The following is a 23,980-nucleotide window of genomic DNA, read 5'->3' as shown; positions in this document are numbered from 1 at the left end:
TTCACAAGACAATTTTATAATGCATGATTTCAAAATGAACGTAAGGTTCGTGGTAACCGCCAACCTTTTGATTAGGGGTGTTTATGGTGGAATTTGGTGTAATTTTTACTTAAAATTAATTCAAATAAAGCAAGAAAATTAAGTGAGATTTAGATTGGTTTAAATTATTTATTAAATCTTAATCAAATGAATTTTTTTTCTGTTTTATTCAGTTTAGTTTTTGCAATTTTAAAAATTTTATTAGTAAGTGTTAAAAAATGCTAGAAAAATTTGTTACTAATTAAACAAAATATGAATAATAATTAATTCAATAATCAATAATATAAATAGAAAACAAAAATTTTAACAAGTAAAATAATAATTATTTTTAAGTTAAATAATACTTAAATAATAATTATTTAACTTAAAAATAATCATTTAACTTAACAGAATCGATTTGGTTTGGTCGGATTATAACACTCTCTACTTCTTATAGTCGGATTATTATAAGATAGCATTAAGCTTAATCACCAATGACTTCAAAAGATGCAAAATTGTGATAGAGACGTTCTGTAACAGTCGTAACTTTTAATAAATAAATAAGAAATAAATAAATAAGTAAAAAAATATATAGTTAGGTCATAAATTTCCACTATATAAATTAAATGTTAACCTAGAGCAACTTTTACAAAACACTTCCCTTTCTCTTCCTCTGACGCACAAGAATCCTAACAGAGCAACCGCCGGAGGAAGAGCTCTAGAAAGTACCAGAGACACCACAATTGTTAACAGAGAACGATTGAGGGACTACGTCGAGGTAAGGGATGAGTTATTCACGTTTGAGGATTAGAATGAACATGTATAGGGATTCCTAGAGGATCAATTTTTGGGTATTTTGGGTTGTTTCTTAATTGATTTTCCCAAATTTATTCTTGTCATGTGACTGAATTTCACTTTTTACAAATTTGATTTATTTACCTATATTGCAAGTTTTGATTTCATATGAATTATTTTCTTATTTCAATGTTTTGATTTCAATTTAAATTACATAATAATGATCATATATGTAGGCATTATATGAATTGTTTACCCATGTTTGCTGGATGCGTATATGACTGATTTTGAATTATATCTAATCATATAATGAAATCAGATTTTTTTTAGATACATATATTACTAAATATTAACGTGTATGATGGTTTGTTGTTTGGTGCTTGTAACATACGTACCGTGGCTTTGTTGAAATATAAATATTATTTTGCTTGCAATTCACTGCACGTTGGTTTTGTGGATTTGTTGAAATATATATATTTTTTTGCTTGCAATTCACTGCACGTTGGTTTTGTGGTTTTGTTGAAATATATTTTTTTTTTTGCTTGCAATTCACTGCACGTTGGTTTTGTGGCTTTGTTGAAATATATATATATATTTTGCTTGCAATTCACTCACTGTAGCACGTTGGTTTTGTATATATATATACAACTGTTTGAGATTTCTATAATAATAATAATAATAACAAATAAAGTAAGGTTATAGAAATCATTTTCTTTTCATAAATAAATTAAATATTATTATAAAATTTTTATTTTATTTCTTTTCAATTATATATGCTACATAAGTTAGTAATTACAATTATTCTTTTTGTTTATAAATGGTTGTACAGAAATAAATAGATATATAATATTTATGCTTTTCATTTTAAATATGCTGTAAATATTTCCTTCATCATCATTAGTTGTGCAGTAGTTACATTTTCTGTTTTAAATTACAAGTTCCACTTTACAAATTTACATATATATATATATATATATATTTGTTAATTCATGTAATTCAACTATGTATGATATATATTATTACATATAAATATATTTGTATGCTTTAAGGTTAAATATATATTCCATTGATTATAATTGTGCTTACCTATTAGTTAAATTCTTACCGATTAATTAATCGAGACTTAGAGGTACATATCATTATTTTATCACTAAATATTTTGATTTGGTTAGTGCGTATATACTACCTCGAATTTGTATTACTAATATATTTCAGTTTAATTTATATTTTTGTTGTGTCAAGTAAATGTTACTATCGAATAATATATGTAGGATGCATGAGATGCGATAAATTATTTTATTATGAAAATGTGATTGAGATGATGTGTAAGTGATAATTATTTGATAAGTAATGGATTGTGAATTACATGACTCTTGAGATGTTGTATGTTTTTGAGTTGTGAACCATGAATTATGTAAACACACAATTGTAAGACCCTTTAAGGACGACGAGTTAATGCGCGATGAGTTGTGATGGGATCCACTGTGGGAACCCGACGAGTTAATCACTTGAGGCACACTGAGTTAAAATATTTTTAAAAAAAAATATATATACAATCGAGATTTTGAAAACAATTGAGTAGTTGTGTGTATTGCATCATTCATAGGTAGAGTTTGTGTATTCAAATATATTTTTTTGGGTTGGACCTGAATCAGGAGGGAGAGACCCTGACGGACTCTTCGGAGTGCAAGCCTTGGGGGTCATCCGCTTTGAGTGCTCCTGTAAGCATGTGCCGATCCCACATGATTGGAGCATTCTCGCAAAATAGCGTGACCCTGACTGGTTTCCCTATGATTTCACTTAGTGAGAGTGACCTGACTTACCCATTGTGAGGCATGTCCTGTCATGTACTCTTAGGCGTCCGACGAGGTTTTTCACTGAAAAATGGTACCACATTGCATGTAGGCTCGAGTCTAGAGTATTTGTTGCATAACGCATGTGTTTGACTTTCATTGGGCTAATAATTGTGGTTTGACGTTATTTTCTGGAGTGGATGAACTTGAATGGATGTACATAATATTTGTGATTTTGTGAAATGGTGCTAATTATATAAATTCAGTTGTAAGTATTATATGTTTCACATACTCTAATATTTTATTATATATGAATGTGATAACTCATTCCCGATGTGTGTTTGTGTTTGGGCTAATTGTCATTTGTTCAGGTGAGTCATCATATGATGAATTCCATGTTAGAGCCGGAGAGACTTAATCTGTAATAGAGACATGTTCTGATAAGTGTGACATTGGGGCATAGGAATTACTTCGCATGCTATATTTTTCATAAAAGATATAGTTGTGTTATGTTTTTTGTTTTTGTTTTTTTATTATTCATTTAGTATAAACAACCTTGTTTTAAGCCGAGATAACTTTGTTTTTTTAGTCGAACAATTTCTACTAGTTTTCATTAAGTGAATGTGAACCCTCTTATTCTTTTGAATTGATTTAATTTAAATGTGTTTTAAAAAAAATCGCATGATTTTATTTTCTTGTATTCGTTATTTGTGAGGGTAGAGGGTGTCACACGTTCATCCCAAAAGACCAAATCTTATAAAAATATCTCGAAATCCTACTGAAAACCCAAATATCCTAATTACAATCTTTAAATAAAAGTAAAGTTAAAGTCCAACAATTAGGGATTCGGGTGTTAAGTAGTTGGTTAAATTTGACACAATCAAACGCCTTAGTCCAAATCGAGCCAATTTGGATTTTTAGCCTATTTGGATGAGTGAAATAAAGTGATTTTATGTTTAGATGTTCTTATTTAAAGGCAAGTTAATAAAATTCAATATAATTTTTTATTCAATACAGAAGTTATCTAAAGTTATTTTAACTCCATCAATTCTAGATCCATAATTAATTCGTCGGCGTAAGATCAATCATGTAAGTATTTTATCTAAAATCACGTTAAGTAGCATTTCAACGTAATTTTCACGTTAAGTAGCCAACGAAACACCGTTAAACCAAGAAGGGTCAAAGGCTATTTTCATAGTTTTTGTTAACCTCGTGCGGTACCTTCTATAGTGCATTTTTTTAATATTCTAAAAGACCATAAAAAGAAAGCAATGAAAATGAAAAGAAAAGGAAAAACAAAGAAAAATGAGGAGGTCCTTTGCAAGCCTGCCCTTATTTGTATACAACACGTGTGCAGCTATATGCATATTCTTCAACAAACTCACTGAAGGTAAGTACTTTTCCCTCTAGCTAGCCACTGCCTCATGTATACCTTTGTTCAAGCTTTGTGCATGTTTCCCAAGCAAACATACTTGATCTGAAAAAGTAATAGGGATATACTTCAACAAGTTCACATTCTAATGTAAAATTTATCAAAAATGAAATGACAAATTGACCGCGCATGCATTATTCAATGTAGAACGTCACATGAAGTATTTAGAACTCCGTAAGAAGGCACATCCATGTTTGACATAATACTGACACCAACTATAACAAAGACACCTCTGACTCTGAACAGTATTATTAGGAAAGTTAAATTAAATTAAATTTTAGCATAGGAAACTTTATTGTAGACATTTTTTAAACGTAGCATTCGGCTGATAATGTGTGATGTATGTCACTATTTCATTCTGCTATAAAAGGAAGTTGTCCTCTTTTCCTCACACATTGAACAAAGGAAGTTAAGGAATCTTTCTAATTCTCCACCAAAACTACATTTGAAAAAGTTGAATGATCTTACTGGGCAACCATCATTCTTGTAAACATCCTAGACCCAGAGGACAATAATATCATTTCATATACCAAGCATCAATCCATCTACATTGACCCAAAACACCTAAAAATGCTATCAACAATTCAAAACTGTCTCCAACATGTCCACAACGCTCAAAATTCTTCATAAATATGCCCTTTCTCTTCTAGCCTCTCAACCACAACCAAAATGAGTTTTATAAAAGTTGCACAAGTATAACCAATGACTACAGACTATGAAGCAATCTTGTGTTTCTAAAGTAAAATTACAGAACTGGAGACTTTAAATTTGTCCTTACCTCTAAATATTCATCCATCCCATATTTGGAGCCTTCTCTTCCGAGGCCGGACTGTTTAAAACCACCGAATGGAGCCACCTACATCAAAGCATGCATGTAGATAAACCCATGAACAAAAATTCCATTGTCATTTGATATCATTTAATAAGGAATGAGATGTACCTCAGTTGAAATTACTCCTTCGTTAACACCCACAAGTCCATATTCTAGAGCCTCAGCAACACGCCATGATCGTTGGATACTGTTTGTAAATATGTATGAACCCAAACCTTCATATGTACAGGTAGATCCATGGTCCAAAGTTTGACAACATTAAACCAAGAGTGACTAGATATGACAAAACTATTAACATAGGCTGTATAGGAGGGGGAGGGGGGAGGGCAAAAACTATTCTTCAAGGCTGTATAAAGAAGAATCAAACTTGAAACTAGAGCCACAAGAACTACCTGCATTAGTGTCGTTAGCAATTCTGATAGCATCCTCTTCAGTTTTGAATCTCAAAAGGGGTGCAACAGGTCCAAATGCTTCCTCTCTAGTTAAGACAAATCATATAGGTGAGTTAACAAAAAACAAGAATGAAAGAAAGAAAGAAAGAAAAGAAAGAAAAGAAAAAAGTCTAGCAAGTGAAAATTAACAACAAAATTCCATTTGATGATATCAAGGCAAAGACAGTTGAAGACTAGCTTTACAGAAGATATAATGAAAATGCGGTGAAAAGATTTAACAGTTTTGCATAGTTGTGTTTCTACCAAACTCAAACACAGTTTGTACTTTGTAGAGACTAGCCTCATCTATAACAATTATAAAGCCAATATGCCTTTTTGGTTTTACACATTTTACTTCCAATTTTATCCTTCAACTGCTTCATTTACAACTCCCCACTCTCCCATTCAAGCTCCTGACACCCTCTCTATGATGTTTGGTCTCCACTTTTTCAAAACCTTTATAACCTTTAACTGTTACTGCAAATTGTCTCTATTTTGTTTCAATTCTCAACTCTCACATCAGTTAATATTGATAACAAAAAAAACTGTATTAATTACATACGCAATAAATTAAATTAAAAAAAGTAAAAAATGTGAATAGAGAAGCATGTTAGTGCCTATCCTTTTGCTAGTGTATATAAAAGCACATGCATAATAGAAAAGATAACAGAGAAATGATCAAGGGGAGAAAATTAGTTTCATTAACCCAAAGATTCAATGCTTACAGTTCTATATTTATAGACTAGTTAGTTAGGACAGCTAACTAACTTTAACTAACTGAGCAGCTAACACTAACTAACTAAGCAAACTTAACTCAGGTAAACTAACTACCTAAGACTGCAGTTGAATAACTGCAAATCCTTTACAACACTCCAATACCCCCCCTTTAAACTCAAGGTGGTTAGACTTGGGAGAAGTATCAATCACATTGAGTTTGCCTTTTAGAAACTGAAACCTGGTTGGAGAGAGGGGTTTGGTTGAAGCATGAACCCATTGATCAAGACCAGGAATATGATGAACAATCAACTGCTTAGTTAGAACTCTTTCTCTGACAAAGAAAACATCAATTTCCATGTGTTTTGTCTTTGTATGAAGCACCGGATTGTGAGCCAGTGCTACAGCACTTTGGTTATCACAAAACACCACTGGTGTTTTGAAAGAAACACCTAACTCAGACAAGATAGTTTGAATCCATAAAATCTCTGCTGTTACTTGTGCTAAACTTCAGTATTCAGCTTCAGTACTTGACCTGGCTACCACTTGTTGTTTTCTAGACCACCAGGAAATAAGATTGGGTCCTAAATAGACTGCAGCTCCGGATGTTGACCTTCTGTCATCAACATCTGAGGCCCAATCAGCATTTCAAAGACCTCCAAGAGGAATGGGTTGATCTGATATAGCTGGTCTAAGTTGAAGTCCATGATTGGGGGTCCCTTTTAGGTATCTTAGAATTCTCTTGACTGCTGTCCAGTGAGTGTCCAGAGGATTAGACATGAATTGGCAGACCTTGTTAACTGCAAAGCTTATTTCTGGTCGAGTAATCGTAGTGTACTGTAAGACACCCACAATTGACCTATAAAGGGTAGGATCAGAAAACAAGTCAGAACCAGACTTGGACAACTTGCAGGTAGTTGTCATGGGTGATGAAATAGGCTGAACTTCTGTCATTTTAGTCTTCTGAAGAAGGTCTATGACATACTTGCTCTGAGTGAGAACAAGAGAGTTATCAGGCAGAGTTTTGACCTCAATTCCCAAAAAATAGTCCAATTTTCCAAGTTGCTTAAGAGCAAAGCTGGAATTGAGTCTAGAAGTGAGTTTCTGAATCAGCACAGAAGAGCTACCAGTAATTATTATGTCATCAACATATACCAGAAGATGAACAGTTTGATGTTGAGCTTTAAAAACAAACAAGGAAGGATCACGCTTGCTGTGAAACTGTACTGCAGAAGAATAGACTGAAGTTTGTCAAACCACTGTCTAGGGGCTTGTTTGAGCTCATAAAGAGCCTTCTTTAGTTATGTACCAGAGAGCGATTGAGTTTTCAAAACCAGGTGGCTGTGACATATAGACAAATTCTTCAAGAGTACCATTGAGAAAAGCATTGTTGACATCTAATTGAAAGAGATCCCAATGATGAGTTAATGCTAGAGTAATGATTAGTCTAATGGTGACAGGTTTTATGACTGGAGAAAATGTTTCATTGAAGTCAAAACCCTGAACTTGATGGAAACCCTTAGCCACTTATTGGAGTATATTAAAGGACCTGCAGTTACTCTACTGCAGTCCTGGGTAGTTAGTCTAACATGAGTTAGGTTTGCTTAGTTAGTTAAGAGTAAGTTACTCAGTTAGTTAGAGGTCCTAACTAACTAGTCTATAAATACAGGGTTGTAAGCATTGAATCATTGGGTTAATGAAACTGATTTTTCTGCCCTTTCATTTCTCTGTTATCTTTTTTGTTATGGTATCAGAGCTTAGTTCGATCCAAGTGATCAGCAATGGCAGAATCACACAATCTCTTTCCCTCCTCTTCCGCATTCCCTAATTCGATTAGTGAGAAACTTGATGACTCCAATTTTCTGCTGTGGCGACAGCAGATTGATCTGGTGATCAAATCACACCGGCTTCAATGTTTCGTCGTGAATCCTGTGATTCCGCCGCAGTTTCTCTCGGATGCTGATCGTGAAATCGGAAATGAGAATCCGGCATATGAGATATGGGAGCAACATGATCAAATCCTTCTCGCGTGGCTGCAATTGACGCTCTCGAAGTCGATTTTGTTGTGATGTTTGGTAAGTATCCAAACGTATCAAGTATGGGACAAGATTCACAAGTACTTCAACAAACAAACCAGAGCTCAAGCATGGCAACTGCATTCTGAGTTGCAATCCACCTTGCTGAAGGATCGATCGATGCGTGCTTTTCTTCTCAAAGTTCAGGAGATCTTGAATACTCTAGCTTCAGTTGGAAGTCCGATCTCTCCTCAAGAAAATGTGGATGCTTTGATCGAAGGCCTTCCTCGAGGTTACAGTTTGGTCATCTCTATCAATGAGAGTAAATTAGAACCTCTTCCAATTGCAGAGGTTGAGGCGCTTCTCTTAGCTCATGAAGCTCAGCTTCGCAAGTTTGATGAGTTGCCAGATCCACCGTCTGTCAATCTGACTCATACGTACGGAGCTAATACGCATTCTGCTTAAAATAAGTTTCAGCAGTCAGAACCGGAAAATTTTGCACCTCGTGGTGGTTTTGGCCATGGCGGTAGATACAATCACGGTGGTGCACGCGGTCACGGTGGTCGCTTTGCAAACTTTCAGTGTCAAGTTTGCTTCAAGTATGGACATACTGCTTCTCATTAACACCATTGGTATGATCAGAATTTTCAACCAAACCCTAATCTGAAACCTCATCAAACTTGTGAAGTCGAGCTTCATGAGCTAAGAGAAGAGCCTCAACTTTTGTGATTGGAAGCGGCTCAAACTTGCTTTCAATTACAGAAATGACAGAACTATAACCGCGGGGAAGACATTCAAGCAGTCATATGCTCTTGAGGAGATATCAGACTTCCAACTGAAGCAAGAGAATCAGCGATCTCTTGAACTTTGAGAAGAAACACATGCATCGATTTATCCTTCAGCATCGTAGAACGCAACTCAGTGCGCAGTTGCCTTGCTTGAACTCATGTTTGTTTGTTGAAATATTCACAAATCTTCTCCCAGACTTGATATGAATGTATGCTCCCCAAGCAGCACGACAAAATCGACTTTGAGAGCGTCGATTGCAGTCATGTGAGAAGAACTTGATCCTATTGCTCCCACACCTCATACGCCAGATTTTCTTTTCCAATTTTGCGATGGACATCCTTGAGGAATCGCAGAGGGATCACAGGATTTGCAACAAAACATTGAAACCGGTGTGATTTGATCACCGGTTCAATCTGCTGTCGCCATAACAGAAAATTGGAATCATCAAGCTTTTCACCAATCGAATTGGGGAAAGCAGAAGGGGATGCAGATGAGGAGGGAAAATATTTGTTTGATTCTGCCATTGTTGATCACTTTGATCGAACTAGGCTCTGGATACCATAATAGAAAAGATAACAGAGAAATGATCAAGGGGAGAAAACTAGTTTCATAAACCAAAAGATTCACTGCTTACAGTTCTATATTTATAGGCTAGTTAGTTAGGACAGCTAACTAACTCTAACTAATTGAGCAACTAACTCTAACTAACTGAGCAAACTTAACTCGGGTAAACTAACTACCCAGGACTGCAGTTGACTAACTGCAGATCCTTTACAGCACTCCAATAATGCATAACCCAATTTGCCTCCAGTTTATTATCTTAAAAACACAGAAAAGACAGTCTATAAATTAATCTGTAGTGACAGAGAAACCATAATTGATCTGCCAAGAATTAGAAAACAATTAAGGAAGTGTTTATTACCCCAAAATCAAGGATGATTAATTGGGAAGAGATTCTAGGTGACTGACTGGAGTATGATTAAGGAATGCAAGAATGACAGTGACAGAATATGCTGTCAATATTTCACAAGCATCTAGCTGGGGGAAATTTTTACATAGTCTCTCTTATTCTGAATCTCTGATTATCTTACAAAACTTTTCTCCAATTTTCAGCATCGCCATTACAATATGGACCTGACAACCCCCATTCCAATATGTCTATGCTGATAATTCGCATGGGTGTCACCTCTTATTAGCAACTTTTCCATTTAGTACTATTTAAAAACAGAAACACAGCACACAACATCCATGTTAGAGTAGTTAGTTTAGTGCTTTAGAGCTCATTAGGATTCTGTTTGAATTCTGTTAAGCTTGTTGACAGCTGTATCAAACAACTGGGCTTCCACTGCAAGCATCCTACTCTCATATAAATAGTGTTCACTTCTGTTAATCAATGTAATGAAAAGTATTCTCTCATTCCAGAATATTAGAACACACTTTCACTCTATATATATATATCTACACTTAGATTTATAACAATATTGGCAGCTGGGCATATTCAAAAACAACCTTTGAATTTCCAATAACAATCATATTAATCGTATTTTGAAGTTTGAATTCACTAATATAATGCATGGACACCAAATTTAATGTGCAGCATCAACTTCCAACTTACAACACAATATAACATAACCAAGCTGTGAAGTATAGACTGTATAGTTATTAATATCAGTTAGTCTAGAAATTAATTAAACTATCATGTCAAAGTTACTGGTCAAAACTTAAAAGTCTTATGAGAGACGCAAATCAGAAAACTAGATAACATCATAAAAGGTTTACCTTGATATGCGCATATCACTGTTGACATCACTGATGACCGTGGGTTCATAAAAAGTAAATCCAAGGCTATGTCTTTTACCCCCAAGAATTACTTTTGCCCCCTTCAGATAAAAAGGATTTGAATAGTCAGAACTATTACTATTTGTTACTAGACATACTTATTCATCTTGCTATATTTTCCAAACAGAAAAATAAAGGAAAATGTACATTAGAGAATAAAAAACAAAAAATCATTTCAAATGTAAGTTTCTCTGTTCAAGTATATACATCACAGCAATAGAAGAATGAAGAAAAGGTCAAGAAACCATTACAAAAGATGTTGATATAAAAGAAATTTCTGAAATTTTGGTTTTGATAAAGTTAACAGAATAGTTTGGTCAATGTAGCCAACCCCATCCTGTGGAATAAGGCTCGCTGTTGCTCAAGCATACAATGCAGTAGAAAAAATGCATCAGAAAATTGCACTATTAATAAACATTAGCAATGCCAAAAGGGATCATAGATGGCAAAATAGTTTGCACAATCAAAATTTTGCTTATTCAATTCCCATAGATCCTTTATTTAGAATGCAAGACATTGAATAGGATGTCATAATAGAGATTAGCAACAAACCTTTGATGTAGCATCATGAATTAAGGACTCAACCTGTAAGAAAAAACCGCAAAGCAAACCAAGAAGTTCCTTTTAGTTGGAACACACCCTGCAAAAATGCATAAAGAAAATGAAATACTAAGAGAAACACAAACCTTTTTGACAGCAGCTTCATTGATTAGAGGACCCTGTTTAGAGATGGATATGAAATCAGTTACACCATGACTCATTTTCTCTCAATTTAGGAGAGGACTCTAATGGCACACAACATATTATAACGGGAATATTGGAAAGGAAATATTTATCAAAAAATACCTTAAGTCTATATGAATGAATATTACCCCCATTAAGTTGGAAAAACGGAGATGCAAGATAGACAATATCCATAGGCAGTTGGTTCAATAGAAAAACAGAAACTCATAAATTTAAAAAAAAAAAAAAAACAAAGACCAATAACTACCTGTGCCACACCTTCACTGAAACCATCCCCAACTTTCATATTCTGAACAGTATCACGTAAAGCATTTGCAAACTTCTCATATATACCTTCACAAAGAAACTTGGTTAAGTAAAAAAAAATTAATATTAAACAAAGAATGTATCTAAATGCACATTTTCACATTGGTGTGAACTTCAAACAGCCGAACACAAACACTACTCTTCAGAGAAAAATCTAATATAAGAATGTCACTGCAATGCTCTTTATTCTTTATCTCGTGTTCTCCTGTTTTCATTGCTGAAATATTTTTTTCAAAACACTATAAATACCATATCATATCACGAGGTCAAAACTAAATAAGAAACTACTCACTGCAGTAGTCACAACCAATAAGCCAAATGACAAGGTCACAAAAGGCTATGTAAAAATCCTGCTCAGATTCACAATGTCATCTTGATTATATCAGCAATACTGATAAAAAAGCACTTTAAGGAAACAGCTAGAATGTGAGTGTGACACATTCCGGAAACTCGTCCATTTAGGAGAAGGAGCTATTAGAAAACAACAAAAGTATCAAATTCTCCTAAAAGTATTCCTAAATTTGGAACCATAAACATGTTATATTCAAATATAAAGTTTTTAAGAGATGGCAAATCAGATAAATGCAATGTAATCATAAAATCGATATTTTACTGTCATTTTCATCTCTAACCTTCTTGCACAATAATTCTATTTGCACAAACACATGTTTGTCCACTGTTACGGAACTTTGCTGCAAGCTGCAACCAAATTAATGAAATGTTATGATTAATGATATCATCATAACAGAGGGGAAGGGAGAATCACAGCACACCCCTTAACTTTCAATTTTAGCAATTAACCCAAAAATTGGAAGCTTCTGTTCCATATCATTTTATGCAGTTTTGTTAGTTGTTACCATACCACCCAAATAGAATTCTAAAGAGAAGATATTTAAAAGAACTAAAAAACTGTAGAAAAGTGAAAGGGAAATTTTATTAGCCACTGAACTCAAGGTTATAGTTTAGTATTTATAGACTAAACAGTTAGTTATGACAGCTGTCAACAGCTGTCACTAACTAACACTAACTTGGTAAACTAACTCACTAGAACTAACTAGTGTAACTAATACAGAGAGGGCAGTTGAATGACTGCAACTCTTACAATACTATAATACCCCCCCTCAAACTCAAGGTAGTTGACACTTTGATGGAGTCTCAATTACATTGAGTTTGCCTCTTAGAAAACCAAATATATTCGGAGAAAGAGGCTTGATGAGAGCATCTACCACTGATCAAGAGCAGGAACATGATGAACAACTAGCTGTTTGGTCAGAACTTTCTCATGAACAAAGAAATTTCCATATGCTTTGTTCTTGCATGAAGTACTGGATTATGAGCAATGGCAACAGCACTTTTATTGTCACAAAAGACAATAGGAGTTCTGAAAGAGACTCTCAATTCAGTCAATAAAGTATGGATCCAGGATATTTCTGCAGCAGTTTGAGCGAGACGTCTATACTCTGCCTCTATACTGTTAGGAAGTTCCACATCGTCTGCCTCAGTTCTTGGAGTGCAGCTTATATATCTGTTAGGCAACTTCACTTAGTACCAATTGGTTTTAAGTTGAAATCTAACATGATATCAGAGCCTATAGCTCATCTTAGTTCTTGCCTATTCTAGTAGGCTCGCCTGTATTGGCAAGCATCTGTGGAGGGGGGTGTTAGGAAGTTCCACATCGCCTACCTCAGTTGTTGAGGTGCAGCTTATATATTTGTTGGACAACTTCAGTTAGTGCTAATTGGTTTTAAGTAGAAATCTAACATATACTTGATCTGACAACAACTTGCTGCTTGCAAGACCACCAAGAAATGAGATTAGGACAAAAATATACAACTGCACAAGAGGTAGATCCTATCATCGACATCAAATGCCCAGTCTGCATCACAAAGAGCCCTAATGGAGTAGGGAAGTCCTAAAACAGCAGGCTTTAGATGTTGACCATGAAGAACTATTCCTTTCAAATGCCTTAGAATCCTCTTTACTGCCATCCAGTGAGTGTCCAAATGGATAAATTGATAAACTTTGTTTACAGCAAGGCTTATCTCTGGTCTAGTGATGGTTAAGTACTGCAAAGCACCCACCACTGACCTATACAAAGTAGGATCAGAAAACAAATCTGAACCTGTTTTAGTAAGCTTGACTTGAAGAAAGAATCAATGTATAAAGTGTCGATTGCAGCCACGTAAGAAGAACCTGATCCTGTTGCTCCCACATTTCATACTAAGGATTCTCAATCCCTGCTTCACGATCTTCTTTAGAAAGAAATCGTAGCGGAATTTGTGGATTAACGACAAAATGCTGAAGGCGATGGGATTTATTAACTGGCTCAACTTGTTGATGCCAGAGAATAAAGGTTGAATCATCAAATTTGTGAGAAATGGAGTTAGGAAAAGAGGAAGAAGTGAGGATCGCATTCTGTTGTGATGCCATGGAAGATCTCACCAAGCTCTGATACCATATTAGCATTCTAACAGAATCATAAAGAAGATAAGAGAGATATTTGAGAGAGAGAGAGAATTTAACAGAGAGAAAAGAAAATGATATTAAGCCACTGAACAGTGTGGTACAATCTGGTATTTATAGACCAGAAAAGTCAGTTATAACAACTAACTAACTCCTAACTAATTTCTAACCAACTCACTTTAGTTGAGAGTGCAGTTGAATACTGCAACTCTCTGTATATTACTCTAATACCCAGCAATCCCCAGTCATCAAGTTAAGACCAATAATCATATAGGTAATTGGTGACACATGCAATCAAGGTTTCTGTTTCTCTATGAAATATGGAGTAGCTATTTTGTTCAGAGCTTATTTTTTACCCAAGTACAAGGGCAACTGCCAAGTTGCATTTTCCCTGTGCAATTTAAGTTCTACATAGCTGAAGAAACCCCATAACTTTTTCTCAATCTAACACAAACTATCTGGGGCTCACCCGCCACACAAGAAACAAAAATACAGCATTAATTACTTGCATTTCTAATATTCATTTTGAGGCCACAGTGAGAATACAAGAATTATCCACTACTGTTAAGAGGCATAATCAAAAGGTCTTAGGCACTGCATAGATTAAGTTGTAAACAAATCAGACACAAGAAATCCATATAAAGCAATATCTTTAACAAAAACATCATTACAGCCACCATGCATTCTCGTCCTTTCTAACTTACAGTTCCTTTTACTGCAACATCCAGGTCAGCATCATCAAAAACTATGCAAGGTGCATTGCCGCCGAGTTCAAGAGATACCTGGAAGTTCAAAAGGCATATATATATATATATATATATAAGATCAAGATGTATAGATCCTGTATTTGAAGAAATTCACAACAATATCTAAGCATACTTTTTTAACTGTTTCAGCTGAACCAGCCATCAATTTCTTCCCAACAGCCGTCGAGCCTGTGAATGTGATCTTCCTTACCTAAATAAGGTTGATAATTTCTTTCTCAGATGTTCAATTACATTCACAAGGTAATTGCTTCGTAAAATAACATGGTCACAAAACCTGTGGACTTGCAAGTAAAGCGTCCCCAATATCAGGAGCATTTCCCATTACCACATTCACGACACCCTATGTCATTAAATACCATAACCATTAAAATCATAAAAGAAGGGCCGGAAGGGGGAAAAAAAGGATGCTTCATTTATGGGAAAAGAATGAAAGACGAAAAAGCAGAGAAAAGGTCTGCAAACACGTAGCAACATAAGAGATGGGTAAACTAGAGACTTTGGGTTCATAGTTGCTGAAATATTTACACAACATTGTGGAAGAAACAAATGATGATTAGGAGCAAACTTAGTATTTCTCTTCTGAAGACCTACTTCACGTGTACAATATGTACATTGTACAGTTTCAAAATATTATAGTAAAGCATTAAAGTTACTAAAAGACACATTCAGAGAAACCAAAATAACTGCATATGTTCAAATATAGTTTTGACATAAACACATAGTAGATTACATACCAAAATATCAGAATGAACTTTCTATAAACATCATAATCAAGCTGTTGATGTACAATTGCCATGCTACAATGACAATTTTCAACAAATTTGATTACTAAATTACAAAACATCACGACAGAAAAATATGCAATGAACTTTCGCTGCAGTCATAAAAGTATGTTCAAGAAACTACCGGTGGTATTCCAGCTTGAATGGAGAGTTCCGCTGCAGCTAAAGCGGTGAGAGGCGTAAGTTCAGAGGGCTTTATGACCACTGTACAGCCACATGCAAGGGCTGGACCAACCTGATATATTAGAAAACAAATAACTCCTAAAATGATTGTTATTCCCCGACTCCTAAAAACACTTAAAAAAGTGAAAATGGGTAAATTTAGAAGAGTGAAGATTCAAAACTAAAGATACCTTTCGAGTAATCATAGCAAGGGGAAAGTTCCAAGGTGTAATTGCACCTACAACCCCTACAGGCTGCAAATCCCAAAGAGATAAATACGAGCCATGTATTTAAATATTAGGATTATGAAGAAGAAATTGAATATTAAAATCAGTAAAATCATATTCTAGAACTTTCAATATTAAAGGCAATTGAAACCATCATTTCTTGCAGCATTCACACAGACTAAATCATTGGATATCAAGACAGGAATTTACTTTTCATTTGCTGAGGAAAGTGCCTCCTCAACATTCAAAGGAATATTCTTTCCAATTACTCAAGATATAAATATGTAGCTACAATTCATTAGAATCAAATCTTATTTCTTTTAATATGATCTCAGATAAAAAAATTCAGCAGTACTTGGACATTGCAATATTTTGGCTTTATTTAGTAGCCATGTTTCACATCAATAAAATTCAATTGCAATTGAGTGCAGTAATATCAATGGCGGATGGCGGATGGCGGAAGGCCAAAATTCCGCCATATAAACACGCCAGTGTGCCTTATGGCGCCACCATGGCAGGCATCCCTTCACAAATTGCATATGGTGGTTGGCAAAAAAAACCACCACACCATTCTGCCATGGTGGCGCCATGGCCACTATTTAACAACACTGGTTGAGTGCCATTTCCTACTTAACCAAACTGTTCTTTTTTTCTTCTCCAGAAAATAAATAAACAGGGAAATAAATACAGACAGTAATTCAATAAAGCTCTCAATCCCATTATGTATCTGTTAAGGAGACTCCCATAAAGAGACCATAACCCAAATACCAAATAGAAGCCATAAAAATGATTCTGTCCCATGTCAGATTTAAGCTGAGAAGAATCCTTAAAGATATAGGCATTTCACATCAGCCAAATACACCATAGAGTGGCATAGATAGCAGAATCCCATTATCCAATAAGCCTCACCCTTCTTAGTTCTACCAAGCCCCAGAAGCTAATAAAATAAAATATTCCAAGTTGATGTACAGCATTTTAAAAGCAAATCAAAAGTAGCAACTAATAATTTAGACTAATTGCAGTAACAAAGAAAGCAATTGTCAAGTCATTGTAAATAATAGCAAGTTAGCAACAAAGAAAGCAACCCCAAACTTCAATGCATATAAAATGTGTTGACCTTCCATGAAAAGCTATATTGACCATGGTTGTAACCAATTCAAATCATCAAAAACTAACATCCTTAGACCACCAAAAGAAGATAAATTAAAGAATATGATTCAAGATAACATGCCAATCAAACAAACCATTCTTTTATTTTTGCCTACTCTGATTCACTTTTTTCCCTTATATTAGTTTGAGTTGAGTTTCCACTATCTTATTAAACATCAACAACTACCATACTTGTGAGGTATGATTAGAGTAATTAACTTCACAGGCATTCTCATCACCTTGCAGAAATGCAGCTCATGTACACCCATTGCTATATATTTAAGTTATCAGATGGGAAAGAGTCATAGTTTAAATTATTACAGTAGACCAGGAAAAAATAATGTTAAAATGCAAAACTAATTCTTTGATATGATTTTTAATGCCAAAAATACCATACTCCACTTCTTTTAGTACATTGCATTAGGTACAGACATCCCATCATGAAATTCCTGCACTTTAGGTATAAAGTTATCCCAGAAAACTTCTGAAATAAAAATTTAAGACACCAAGTTTACCTGCTTTAGAACAAATAATCGCCGATCAGATAGAGGTGCAGGAATTATATCCCCATATATACGTTTTGCCTCCTCAGCTGCAAACTCAATAAAGCCAGCCCCATAGTTTATCTGCAAAATAGTCATTTACATATATACTGCACCAATAACCAAATTCAACTAGGGAACATACATAAGAAAGAAAAGAAACAATAATTCTTCACCCATTGTGTACCTCCCCAACAGACTCTTTAAGAGGTTTCCCCTGCTCCAAGGTTATAAGCTGTGCAAGTTCTTCTTTATGTACCATTAGCAAATCATACCTTGGAAATTGAAGAGAAAATTAACAGGATGTAACTATTATCATGAGAAAATTACAATTCAGGCAACTTCCATGATGTAACTATAAAATTTCTGATCTACCTTTGTTTCCAGCATCATAAATTTCATCATAAATTAAAAGATCCAATTATATTAAACCTGTCTAACGCCTTTAATTAACTTCCTTTCCATCTAAAATTTGCAGTTGCAAGCGTCCAATATTGGCAACACATGAATGTAATAGGAGTTCCACATAGCACTAGCAACAGTTGCAATTACAAGGAGATGACAGGTTTGCATATCAAATGAACAAAAACTGTTTAGTGATACAGTACAAAAACTCTATGAATTGAATTGACACAAAGTGGTACTAATAAATAACAATGCTAGATAAAGCTGTATTTGTGGCTAAAATAAATCAAATTTATATTAACATCAACATAATGGTCCCAAAACTTAAAAAAAATGCATGTTAGAAGTGAAGTCAAGTATTTCAAAAAAGGTGGGTCAATCACCAGAGAACAAATATACCATTTCCTCAGAAATTTGCTTCGTTCAGCGGCAGTGGTTTTGCTCCATGCTACACACAGGAAATTTTAGTTATTATAATACTGTGAATAGTCCAAAGATACAAATAAAAACTTCGTACCCCATTGCCCAGAGGCTCTTCGCTATGCGAAGGTATGGGGGAGGGATGTTGTACGCAGCCTTACCCTTGCATATGCAAAGAGGCTGTTTCCGGATTCGAACCCATGACCAACAAGTCACCAAGGCACAACTTTACCGCTGCACCAGGGCTCGCCCTCAGTCCAAAGATACAAATAACAGATTGTTTTAGTCAATTCATCTTTTGCATCAAAAAGGACTCATGAACATTAATCCATCAGCAAAGGGAAATTGTGAGTGAAAAGGTGTGATTAAAACGATAGAACAAATCAACTACATTATAGCCACCACAGAGCATAGACTGAACATTGAAATATATTAATCCCTCACTTTATGCAAGTCATCCTAAAACATAATAACACAAAAAAAGAGGGGTTAATATTTAATTTCATCAAATGTTAGCTAAAACTCTGTCGTCTGTCCATACTCTCTATAAAGTAGCAATTCTTTTAATGCATAGTGTATTTAACATCTACACCCAGTTTCAATTGGAAGCCACCCCAACTTTGTTTAACAGAAGTTAATATTTTGTTATGAAGCAAGAGATGTCACTCTTGACAGGTCTGCAAGCCCACTAGAAAAGAAAACAAAAAGAATGACCAGTCACTGGAGATAATTCATTTCTTACACCAAACTTGTTAGTTGTTATTGTTATTCAACATAACCATCACACTATGTGTGCATCTCACGCAAACTTATCCCAGACGTTATAAAAGAAACATCAGTACCCAACTTATTTAATAATTATACACAAAAGGGTGTGTTTGGGTGATCAACTTAATTAAGTACTTATTCATTAAGCTCTTATCACATGAGAGTTTAAGTTATAAATTTGACCATAAAACTTATTGGAATAAGTTAAGAAGAGCTTGTTTTGATAAACTTCACCAAGAAGCTTAATGAAATAAACTAAAAAGAGCTTATAAGTGTCATAAGCTCTTTATAGGCTCATCCAAACACCCTCTAAGTATCTTAGGCAAAGGCATATATTCAGTCATTTATGAGATATATCTTAATCCTCCCCGGTACTTCTACTTCTACTCTGAAATATAGGATATAGCATTAAACTGGGAAGTTTCATACACCCCCTAAGTTTCATAAAGAGCTGAAATAAGCTCTTTATGGGCTCTTCCAAACACCCCCTAAGTATCTTACGCAAAGACATATATACAGTCATTTATGGTATTATATCTTAATCCTCTCCTACACTTCTGATTCCATTCTGAAATATAAGATACAGCATCAAACTGGGAAGTTTCTTACATCCATATGCATCATAGGCTGCAGAAATTGCATCATTTGTCTCTCTTCCACCCATGCATGCAACATCTACAATAGATTCACCAGTTGCTGGATTATAAACCTGCCACGGCATTGAATATATAAGATGCTTAGACAACAGTATTATTAAAACAAAGAAATTTCTAGTTATAAAACAAGCTGCATCTTTAGACTATGATCATCAGCAGCATCAATGACCATGAAGCAGCAAGTGCATGCTGCCCCTCTTCCATTGTACTTTGCTAAAAAATCATTGGAAGAAGAAAAGGAGAAAAAAGAACATGTATACCTTTATGGTTTTGCCATCATAAGCATCACTCCATTTCCCTCCAACAAGGCCCTGAGTCCTCAACAATCCAGAACTATTAAGCTGAGAAGCAACACTCTGTGCATCCATGCTCATCTGCCATTCAAACAAACCCCTGACTCATGCACAAGTAACAAGAATATCCCAAATAATAATAATAAACATGCATTTTGTAGTCCCTGAAAGGCTTAAGTGTCATTCGCTTGGTCCTCTAATGATCACTACATCAAACTGGTCATTCAGGTGTCAATTTTCGACATCAAACCATTAACAATAAAAACTTCGTCCCCCAGTGCCCAGAGGCTCTTCACTATGCGAAGGTATGGGGGAGGGATGTTGTACGCAGCCTTACCCTTGCATATGCAAAGAGGCTGTTTCCGGATTCGAACCCATGACCAACAAGTCACCAAGGCACAACTTTACCGCTGCACCAGGGCTCGCCCTCATCAAACCATTAACAATACTAAAAAGAAATCACATTCAAGTCGTCCACACTTTTAACTAAGAATTAAAGGTTGTTTATAGTATCACTCAATCATGGATTGTCATAAAATTAAAAATTGTTGACTTTTAAAATAATTACTCTAAAAGTCATATGAAGAGCAATTCCAAGAGACTATGTAGTTGAAAATTATTAAATTTTAAAATCATTACTTTAAACTCATGTGAAGGGGGTGATTTCTAAGGACAGTGCAAAATTCGTGCGACATCAAACTTAAACTCTTGAAAAAATGGGTGAAAAACATGTACACTATCACCAAACACACAAAAGGCTCAAATGGGTCGTGGTAATATTAGAAAAGATTGAAACTTTGCAATCAAAATTCAAACATTTAGACACAGTGGGGAAATGGGTATGTCAGAAAATGAAAACGGTGCAAAATTCAGAAGACAGAAAGGGACATGCCTTTCGAGTGAGTGAAGGAGAAGAGGGCTGCATCTGCATCTGCAACTGAACAGAAAGACGATGATAAGGGCGAGAGAGAAGCTTCGAGGATCGAAGTGCCATGCGGCAAAGGTTCAATGCTGCCATTTGCGGTGGTCGTCCTAATAGAAAAATTGCAGTGGTTTTTGTTTACTTGCGCTGGATGAAGTGAATCAGCTATAGTGTATGTGCCAATGTGTCATAATGTAATTTAATTAATAAATAATATTTGGATGCATGATTATTGGCATAATCTCATGAGAAAAACGCTACAAATGTGGGGTTAATTCGGATCACTACGACCATTTGGGCTGATTCCTTACCCAAATAAAATCATCCAACACCATTTCCTAATTTAAAAAGATAATCCAAAATAAAGTTTTACATTTTAAATTATCCTTTTATGAATAAAAAGGATATTGGGTGATTTTTTTATGCAACAAAAATGTCTCAAGATTTTAGATGAGTTTAGGCTGCTTAATTGAGTTAGAGTTAAAAATCTCCCCTTATATTTTTTTGGTCAATATTAGTGTAAAATATTCATTAATTTTATTGATAATTAATTTCCGTCAAAAAATATGATTGATCATTTTTAGTAAAATTCTTTTATTAATCACGTTTTTTCATCTATAAAACTCGAACACGAGATCTTACTTGAGGGAATCTAAGGGACATCTATACTGAATTAGGAGGTACGAGAGCTAAGCATATCATACTTATTTTGAGGACTTGGCATTTGGCTAATCAAATACCTACCCTATAGTTGAACCCCCCCCCCCCCCCCCTTTTTGGCTAACCATAGTATTGGTATGAAGTTGTCTCATTGGAAACGGTTACTAATATTCATCAAGGACCGTGAGCGCATTCATGAAAAGAGTCAAGACATTTTCCCATCACAAACACACTTATTATGGGAGACCTATTTGTGCTAAGTTATATATAGACTTCACAGATGCAATGACAAAGAAAAACATCAATACTCATCATTTTTTTAACATGATCAAAACTAAAAAGGGAGAGTTGTTAATTCAAGTTTGAAGTGTTGAAGATTAGCCCTAAGGTTTTGGTTTTATAATTTTACAATGCCAAACAAATTTTAATAAATGTGACATTTGTATTTTATGTTTTTAGACTATGCATGATGCTTGATATAGTTGTAGTTTTCTTATATCCATGCTTAGCATGATTCAAATATGTTAGACAAGTGGATTGATCTCTAAGTTTCTTAGAAACATTAAGTTCAACATTGTGTAATCAATTACAAGGTTTTTTAAATCCATTACAAAGTGTTAGAACAAGCAACAAAATCATCTTTTACTTGAAATTTGGCTAGAAGCATTGAATTAATCGATTACTGGTTTTGTAATCGAATATATATGTCAGTTTTAGAAGAAGGAAGTCTATGTAGCTTGAGATAATCAATTACAATTTATTCTAATTGATTAAATGTGTCTGAAAACTTAAGGAATTCTCTGTGTGGTTGAAATAATTAATTACTATATAGATAATCGATTATTCCAGAAAACTCAAAAGCATGAGAAGTTCTCTGTTTAAAACGAGATAATCGATTACCATTTCTTGGAATCAATTACCACATTTCTGGAAATGCAAAATAAGATAGATTTTAGCAAATTAATCGATTACCTAGGTGGATAATCGATTAAACCAATTTTGTCTATTAAAATTATAAATATCTTCTCTTGTTTTTTTTCATTAGTGACTCTTGATACATTTTTATCTTTGAGAAAATACTTCAAGAAGTCAACTAAGGGATTTTCATTGCATTTCTTATGTAGATTCAAGTTGATCAAGATTCATTCATTGTTCATCATGATTTGATCATTCTTTGAAGAAGAACTTGAAGATATTGATCTACACATAAAGGTGTATTTAATCCAATTTTGATTTCTTTCTTGTTTTTTATCTTGGTTAGGGTTACCAAGGGTTTGTGTGAGTTGATAGAGTTTCAACTCTTGTTCTTTCTCTTGTAGGGTTCAAGGGAAGAGTAAAATTAAAGAATTGCATGTGCATAATGTTTGTACTTGATTCTCTATTGGTGGAAGTTCTAAGGGGTCTTAGAATAACTAGATGTAGGTTCTCTTGAGGACTGAACCTGTATAAATCGTGTGTTATTTTCTCTTTCTCTGACCCTTAGTCTTGTATTCCAATCTTGGTAATGAAATTGATCTTAAAGGGCTAATAAAAAATGAAAGAAATAGTAGAATATTCAAGAGGCCTTAAAAGATCAAGATAAAGACGAGAGAGCTTACTTGAGATTTTAGCATTATAACCCAAAAGAATAGCATTTAGATCTTTATTTTTTATTATCGTCAAACAAATTTGGATCATAGCATTCATATGATATTGATTTCATTGTTTTCTTGGTTTGATAATCTTTTTGTGACAATTTTTTTAGAAAACTTTGATTAATCAAAAGAGTTTGTTTTAATTGAATTAAGAAATTAAACGGTAAAGTTTTCCAGCTAACCCAACAACCAATATTTTTTCCTTCAAAAATTGACTTTCTTAAAAATAAAAAAAAAATAGGTAGACTCATACCGATTTATACCGAGTTGAGTGTGTAATCGATCCATGGAGGTGTTTGGACTGACCATATGATTGATTTTCGATTCAATAAGTTAAATTGACCATTCTAAGCCGAGTTTTATAACAATGCATTAGAAATCAAATTGTCAACACCATGACCCACTAACACATATATTCATGT

General features: G+C 34.4%; 1 protein-coding gene across 2 annotated transcripts; it reads right to left on the bottom strand.

Moving 5' to 3' along the window:
- Positions 1-3,731: 3,731 nt before the first annotated feature.
- On the bottom strand, positions 3,732-21,441 carry LOC114388228 (succinate-semialdehyde dehydrogenase, mitochondrial-like). Of its 2 annotated transcripts, none has more exons than XM_028348599.1 (20): positions 21,235-21,441; positions 20,310-20,423; positions 20,003-20,102; positions 18,605-18,653; positions 17,988-18,075; positions 17,774-17,884; positions 16,074-16,136; positions 15,845-15,955; positions 15,213-15,278; positions 15,051-15,128; positions 14,876-14,953; positions 12,341-12,407; positions 11,650-11,735; positions 11,345-11,377; positions 11,211-11,243; positions 10,599-10,699; positions 5,263-5,348; positions 4,979-5,085; positions 4,817-4,894; positions 3,732-4,083 (listed from the first exon to the last, which is right to left on the bottom strand). In XM_028348599.1, exons 1-20 carry the CDS (start codon positions 21,358-21,360, stop codon positions 4,045-4,047), a joined length of 1,614 nt encoding a protein of 537 aa, XP_028204400.1. In that variant the 5' UTR covers positions 21,361-21,441; the 3' UTR covers positions 3,732-4,044. The 2 variants fall into 2 exon arrangements, with proteins under 2 accessions (XP_028204400.1, XP_028204401.1); XM_028348600.1 differs by lacking the exon at positions 21,235-21,441 and adding an exon at positions 20,982-21,112.
- Positions 21,442-23,980: the final 2,539 nt, after the last annotated feature.

The sequence above is a fragment of the Glycine soja genome, chromosome 15 (genome assembly GCF_004193775.1).
Source record: "Glycine soja cultivar W05 chromosome 15, ASM419377v2, whole genome shotgun sequence".
NCBI lineage: Eukaryota > Viridiplantae > Streptophyta > Magnoliopsida > Fabales > Fabaceae > Glycine > Glycine soja.
This window is presented reverse-complemented; position numbering and strand designations above follow the sequence as displayed.

Bases quoted from the DNA above. Each gene is read 5' to 3' on its own strand.
- LOC114388228 (XM_028348599.1), bottom strand. From the start codon at position 21,360: ATGGCAGCATTGAACCTTTGCCGCATGGCACTTCGATCCTCGAAGCTT. The intron at 11,736-12,340 runs GTTAGAGATGAA...TTCTTTGTGAAG, and splicing joins TAGAATTATTGTGCAAGAAG to GTATATATGAGAAGTTTGCA. The intron at 10,700-11,210 runs GTTTGTTGCTAA...TTTTATCTGAAG, and splicing joins TTCATGATGCTACATCAAAG to GGGGCAAAAGTAATTCTTGG.